At 35.3% G+C, this 7783-nt stretch overlaps 1 protein-coding gene across 3 annotated transcripts in view; it reads left to right on the top strand.

The window, feature by feature from the left end:
* Nucleotides 1-7783, top strand: part of RBBP8 (RB binding protein 8, endonuclease) — a 110981-nt gene that overhangs the window by 52268 nt on the left and 50930 nt on the right. For all 3 annotated transcript variants that reach the window (XM_023510250.1, XM_023510251.1, XM_003784785.3), the window contains one exon: nucleotides 3392-3504. In XM_023510250.1, coding sequence (XP_023366018.1) covers nucleotides 3392-3504 — 113 coding nt within the window. The remainder of the gene's footprint in view (nucleotides 1-3391; nucleotides 3505-7783) is intronic.

Below are 7783 nucleotides of genomic sequence, written 5' to 3'. Positions count from 1 at the left end.
GTTGTTTGGCGGGTCTGGGCTGGGGATTTGAACCCGCCACCCTAGGTGTACGTGGCTGGCACCTTAGCTGGTTGAGCTATAGGCGCCGAGCCTGTCATCTGTTTTTTATAGTTTTGAAATCTTATTTTTCTAGAGTATAGTAAGTCTTCACTTAATATCATCAACACCCTCTCAGAAACTACAGCTTTAAGTAAAACACAGTGTATACCAGATCCTTAAATAACATCCTTTCCTTTAGCACCATTTCATTATAATGTTGATAAGGCAAAAATACTGGTTTTCTTACACCATGTTTTGCCCTGTATAGTGCTCAATTTTGGCCCCAAATTTTTGAGGGAAAAATAAGACTGTGTATTATACATAGGTAGTAATTTCATATCTATGTAAATGTTTTTAATTCTTTTATTTATACTTACAGTTAAAAATATAACTCTAGAAAGCAGTAATAATAGCTGTATATAAAATAATACCCTAGAATATGGTAATCAGTTTTGTTGAATTTACAATGAACTTGGAATGAAAGCATTTTTGGCCAACTAAGAGCGATGTACTTGTCTTTGTACACTTTAGGCAGGAGCTAGCAGTCTAGTTGGTATTTTAAATTCCTTTATAATACAAAAACCAAGTATATAAATATGAACAAATAAAATTTTAAATTAAAATGAAATATCTTTTTCTTGGAAGTTTGGGACAAAAACATGGAGTGCATTATACACGGGAACACATTATACATGGCAAAATAAGTTATGTCATTTTGCTTTTAAAGTTTGGTGGTTGTGATGGTAGTAGTATTTTTCCTTTTTTATATCTTTCTGCATAGCTTGTTTCTTCCAGGTTTCTTCTTCTTCTTCTTTTTTTAGTATCTAGTTTGCTTTGATGTCTTTTACTTGTATCATGTCTTTTGATACATAGTTATATCTGGTCATATTTAAGAGATAAGAGTTAATTGAAAGTTCTGAGCGCATGGGCAAAACTGTGGACTATGAGATTTACTGTAGAGTGACCTGGTAGGTCCTTTTCTTTGATTGATGTTCTTATGTCATTGTCTTTAAGTCTTTCCTGTTAGACTGGTCTGATTTCCTAGATTCTTTAATTCTACTTCCTAGGAGGTATAATAGGGCTGGCTACCAATGTTCTGGGGGCCAAGTCAACAACATGGCCTAGGTGAGGGTGTGAGAATTTGGTGTGCATTTATATTCATTTCATTATTGTACTCCTACCTTAACTGTACCCATGTCTCCCAGACCAGACATCTGCTGATTTAGACTCTTTATAAGTTAAACCTCTAGTCTGCTGATGGGTTATTAAAGGGGTAATCACTTGCCTACTTCGAATATAGGTGAGAAAAATTTGGCATTGAAATTTTATTTTTTGGTGGAGGTATGCAGTCTTTATCAAGGGTTTTGATTATGTGTATAACTTGTCTTTTGGTGCTTAGATTAGGCTTTGACCCAAGGATTAAAGGTATGTTTATTAAGCTTTCCTTAGAATTTCTGAGATAATTTCCTAGTGACATAGAAAGTTAAAATAAGTATTATAATTTTTTTTTTCTTAAAACAGAGTTTCACTATGTCGCCCTTGGTAGAGTGCTGTGGCATCACAGCTCACAGCAACCTCAAACTCTTGGGTTTAAGTGACTCTTTGCCTCAGCCTCCCAAGTAGCTAGGACTACAGGCACCCGCCACAATGCCTGGCTATGTTTTGGTTGTAGTTGTCATTGTTGTTTAGCAGGTCCGGGCCAGGTTTGAACCTGCCAGCCCTGGTGTATGTGGCTGGTGCCCTAACCACAGAGCTATGGGCTCTGAGCCAATTTCTTAAAGCTTTTAATCAGTCACTTCTGGTAGCAGGTCTTGAACCTTTTGGGAATTTTGCAGTGTAAATCAGATTGGTTCTAGTTCAGTGTTATCTAATAGCTTTCTGTGGTAATAGAAATGTGATAGCAACTAGATATATGGGCTGTTGAATATTTATTTGAATGCAGCTGAGGTACTCAATTTTAGTTTAACTTATTTAAATTGAAATAGCCATAGAAATAGCCAAATAGGTATGGCTACCATATTGGATAATGCAGTTCTAGACTTTTCCCGCCATTGTTTTAAAATTTAGCATTCTCAGGTCAGTTTCCATTTATCCTCCTTTCTTTTATTTTTTTGTTGTTTTCTCTCCCATCTTTCCCATCTTTGGGGTTTATATCTTTAAAATATACATATATCTTTACTGTAATTTTGTGGGATTCTGGAAGGAAGCAAAAATAGATGCAGGTGTTTACTTTGTCATCTTTACCTAGTGTTGTTCTCCATGCAATTTGATCCAATTCCTATCTTCAGAATATTTTCCACTTAAATTATAATAACCACTTCCTTCATTCTAGAATTTCTGATTCTATTAATGCAACCTGTGATTTCTGATCTTTATTTTCTATGCCCATATCAACATTGCTAGACATGAATTTCACTTTCATACACAAGTGTCCAGGTTCTTTGATTATGTTTTAGTTGTATAGTTTTCATGTTTTATCTCTTTTATTTTAAAATTCATGGCATAGACTTTCATGCAGTAACTTCCATTGACATTTAAATACATAATACCTTATTAACTTATGTTATTGAGTTGAAACTATTTTCTTAAAATATATTTCCTGAATTTCTAATTGGGGGTGTGTGTATATATTTTTTAACCATTTTTTCTGATTATATTAATATGAAAAAATTGGTAACATTTTGAAAAAATATGTAAAAAACACTGAGAAAATCTCCCGTACTAACTTGTTGTAACAACTATTAACACTTTGGAATACATTCTCCCACCATTTGTGTAAGATGCGTATTTTTCTCTTCAGTACTCACAAATAATTAGTAAATGCTGTTTTATAATTTGCTTTTTTTACATGATATATTGTGAATTTTTACTAATAATGGTTTTTTGAATGTTAAAAGGAAAATACAGGGTGACTTTTTTTCCTTTGTATTTTTTGACTTTCAGTATTTATTCAACATCAACAAAATTTTGTTTAATTCTCTGTTACATGCTATGCCAAGCTTAAGATATAATTCTGCCTCTTGATTTTGGACTGGGGTTCATATTTTGACCATAATAAATTAAAAATAATGTCAGTTTCTTCAATAAATACATTCCTTTAGATAGAGTTTAAAATTAGCAATTTTTTACAGAATTTCACTCATAATTGCCAGCTGAAGAAAATGGTATTATAATATAGCATGATTTCAGCCTATGTTACAGTATGTTAAAGGTATAATACATCATTAATCTAGTTGATTTTTACTGTATTTGTCAAGTCAGTTGTTTAAATCTTCATAAAATATAAAACAAAAAATTCAAATATAAGGAAATATCTTTTAGTAGATAAAAAATATTTTGCTTTATTCTACAGGTTAAGAGCAGGATTATGTGATCGCTGTGCAGTAACTGAAGAACATATGCGGAAAAAACAGCAAGAGTTTGAAAACATTCGGCAGCAGAATCTTAAACTTATTACAGAGCTTAGTGAGTTTACTCTATTTATTACACATTTAAAGCATAATGTACTGTTATTAAAACCTATTAGTAAATTTGTTGTAATCAAATGGATTGTTTACATATACTTTTCCTTTTTTAAGTGAAAGTCGAAATGTCCCCTTTTCCCTTTTTGTAAATTGAATTTCATGTTTATTTTAGGAAGAAATGGGGTATAAAAAGGTGCAAATAACAACCCACATTGACCTTAAAATCTTAGCAGTTCTAATATAAGCACATTTCCTTTGGACACATCCATCTTTACTTCTTTGATTTTATCTTTATTTCATGTAATTTGACTTCTTAGTAAAATACAAAGCTGACAATTTAGTGTTCTACATTCTTGGTTTTTGTAACATAATATTATTGAGTATATTGTTTTCGGTTTATTCTCCTTACCTGTTCAGTGTAAGGTTTTCCTGCACTCTTAGCCGCCTTCTTTCATTCTTTTTTTCTTTTAATATTTCTCTGACCCCTTTTCTCTTTTAACTATTTATCTCTTTTGGTGTAAGCATTATGTGGATTTCCCATAAGCAACTCATAGTCAACATAACCTAAATTAATATCTTTTTTCCCAGACAAATTCTATCTTTTAACTTTATTTTTTTCTGTTAGTTATTGCTAGTCTCTGGTCACTCAAGCAAGAATATATGAATCTATGCTCACTATTTTAAGAAGAGATGAGGAAGGCCGGGTGTGGTGGCTCACGGATGTAAACCTAGCACGCTGGAGGCTAAGGCAGGTAGATTCCCTGAGCTCACAGGTTCAGCCAACCTGAGCCAGAGCAAGACCTTGTCTCTAAAAATAGCTGGACATTATGGTGGGTGCCTATAGTCCCAGCTACTTGGGAGGTTGAGGCAAGAGAATCACTTGAGCCCGAGTTTGAGGTTGCTGTGAGCTGTGATGCCACGGCAGTCTACCAAGGGTGACAAAGTGAGACTCTGTCTTAAAAAAAAAAAAAAAGATGAGAATATAGTTTTATTTTTCTCCCAAAGTTAGCTAATGTTAACAGTGTGATATGTGTCTTTTCAGGTCTGTCTGCCTATCTCTCTCCCCTCTTCACTCTTCTCTTTTGAATTTTAATGGGATCATACCATACTTTGTGTTCTAATATTTGTTATTTAACTATAAACTATTTCTTAAAAAGTCTTCACATGTCAATATATTTAGGTCTATAGAGTCTATGGTGTGAATGTGTGTGTGTGTTTATTTAGGAGTGTAGGAATATTGTCAATGTGTAGAAAACTATTACCTCTCAATAAATATATAATCATTCCTTAGCATCCATGGGATATTGGTTCCAAGACCTCCACACTTACCAAAATCCTTGGATGCTCAAGTCCCTTATATAAAATGGTATAATATTTGCATATAATCTACACAAATCCTGTTGTATGCTTTAAAAGTTTTGTTTTTGTTTTTGTTTTTTTTTTTGAGACAGAGCCTCAAGCTGTCCCCCTGAGTAGAGTGCTATGGCATCACAGCTCACAGCAACCTCCCAACTCCTGGGCTCAAGCGAGTCTCCTGCCTCAGCCTCCTAAGTAGCTGGGACCACAGGCGTCCACCACAACGCCTGGCTATTTTTTGGTTGCAGCCGTCATAGTTGTTTGGCAGGCCTGGGCTGGATTCGAACCTGCCACCTTAGGTGTATGTGGCTGGCGCCTTAGCCGCTTGAGCCACAGGCGCTGAGCCTGCTTTAAAAGTTTAAATCATCTCTAGATTACTTATAATACCTAATACAATGCCAACATGTCACTTCTTTTACATATAGATTCAGTGAAATAATAGTATTCAGTGCACAGCAAATCAAGTTTTGCTTTGGAGATTTTTTTTTTTTTTCTGAATCTTTTCCATCTATAGTTGGCTGAATCCGCAGATAAAGAACCTATGGATATGGAGGGCCAATTATAGTTGAGATCTACAATCACATATTATCATTAGTCCCCTAAAAATAATCTCCACTAATGCCTACATGCCTAATAATCAGGTTTCCAGCAACGTTTTTTAAACTTTTTTTTTGGTTTTTAACTGTCTGAAAAATAACCTAAAACTCCAAACAAACAAAAACGTTTGCCTAGGTATTAAGGTATAAGACTACCTTCTTTTTAATGATTGCATTGTATTCTATAGTGTGGATGTCTGTTATTTAACCATTCACAATAAATGGACTATTTGAATTTTTGAGGATTTTCGTTTCCTTACATTTTCTTCAGATTTGGGCAAAAATATATTACTAACACCTAATCTGGTGAGTGAAGAATAATAGTTTTTAAAGATTAGCTATTCTCAATTACTCTTCAGATCAAGTATCATTTTACATGATCTTATGTTTCCATTTGTTCTTGGTTGAGTGGCTTATGTATTCTTTGCCCAGTTTTAAGTTGTCCTATTTGCTGTTTGTATTTTTTAATTAAGAGCTCTTTGTAAGTTAGGAAAGGATCATTAAATCTTTGTTAGGTATACTGTGCATATATTTTCTGCTTCCCTGTTTATTGTCTGTTGACTTCATTTTATAACTTTTCCTGATGTGTACAAGCTTTATTACTTTGATTAGAAAGGATTTTTTTCACTACCCCCAAGAATATAAAAATATTCTCCAATTTTTTACTGTCTGTATATACATACTTTTAAATTTACATATTTAATCCATCTAGATTTTTTTTTTTGTTGTTGGGGATTCATTGAGGGTACATAGAACCAGGTTACATTGATTGTTTTTGTTAGATAAGGACTCTCTTATATTTGTGTCCCACCCCCAAAAGGTGTACTACATCCCTTAATCCCTCACCCCTTCCTCTTCCCTTTCTCAGCTCTTTCTATCCTCCACCTCCCACTGTGTACTAGGACCTTAATTGTCCTCATACCAGAATTGAGTACATAGGATTCTTTTTTGTTGTTGTTGTTATTGCAGTTTTTGGTTGGGGCTGAGTTTGAACCCACTACCTCCAGTATATGGGGCTGGTGCCCTATTCCTTGAGCCACAGGCACCACCCAGTACATAGGATTCTCATTTCTCCATTCTTGTGATGCTTTACTAAGAATAACGTGTGCCACATCCATCCAGGTTAACACAAAGGATGTAAAGTCTCCATCTTTTTGTGGCTGAATAGTATTCCATAGTATACATATACCACAGCTTGTTTTTTTGTTTTTTGTTTTTCCAGACAGAAGCTCATTATGTCGCCCTCAGTGGAGTGCTGGGACATCACAGCTCACAGCAACCTCAAACTCTTGGGCTTAAGCGATACTCTTACCTCAGCCTCCCAAGTGGGACTATAGGCGCCTTCCACAACACCTGGCTATTTTTTGGTTACAGGTGTTGTTGTTTATCTGGCCTGGGCTGGGTTCGAACACACCACCGTCAGTATATGTGGCTGGCGCTGTAACCACTGTGTTTCAGGTGCCGAGCCTATACCACAGCTTGTTAATCCATTCCTGAGTTGGTGGGCATTTAGGCTGTTTCCACATTTTGGCAGTTGTACATTGAGTTGCAATAAACATTCTAGTGCAAGTGTCCCTGTGGTAAAAGAATTTTTTTCTTCTGGGTAGATGCCCAGCAATGGGATTACAGGATCAAATGGGAGGTCTAGCTTGAGTTCTTTGAGGATTCTCCATATAACCTTCCAAAAAGGTTGTATTAGTTTACAGTCCCACCAGCAGTATAAAAATGTTCCCTTCTCTCCACATCCATGCCAGCATCTGCAGTTTTGAGACTTTGTGATGTGGGCCATTCTTATTGGGGTTAGATGATATCTCAGGGTAGTTTTGATTTGCATTTCTTTAATAATCAGGGACGATGAGCATTTTTTCATGTGTGTTAGTCGTGCTGTCTTCTTTAGAGAAGGTTCTACTCATCTCTCTTGCCCAGTGATCTAAGGGACTGTTGGCTCATTTTATGTTTATTAATTTGAGTTCTCTGTAGATCCTAGTTATCAAGATTTTGTCTGAATCAAAATATGCAAATATTCTTTCCCAATGTGTAGGTTGTCTGTTTGCTTTGGTTGTTGTCGTTTTAGCTGTACAGAAGCATTTCAGTTTCATTAAGTCTCATTTGTTATTTTTGTTGTTGCAATTGCCATGGACGTCTTACTCACGAAGTCCTTCCGCAGGCCAGTATCTTCCAGGATTTTTGTGAGTGGAGAAAGGTACGGGTCCAGTTTCAGTCTTTTACAAGTGGATATCCTGTTCTCCCAGCACCATTTGTTGAATAGGGATTCTTTCCCCTGGTATATGTTCTTGTTTGGTTTATCAAAGATTAGGTGACTGTAAG

The sequence above is a fragment of the Otolemur garnettii genome, unplaced genomic scaffold (genome assembly GCF_000181295.1).
Source record: "Otolemur garnettii isolate 467f Iridium unplaced genomic scaffold, OtoGar3 scaffold00012, whole genome shotgun sequence".
Classification (NCBI taxonomy): domain Eukaryota; kingdom Metazoa; phylum Chordata; class Mammalia; order Primates; family Galagidae; genus Otolemur; species Otolemur garnettii.
Note: the sequence above shows the minus strand (reverse complement) of the source record. Positions and strands in the feature narration are given on the sequence as shown.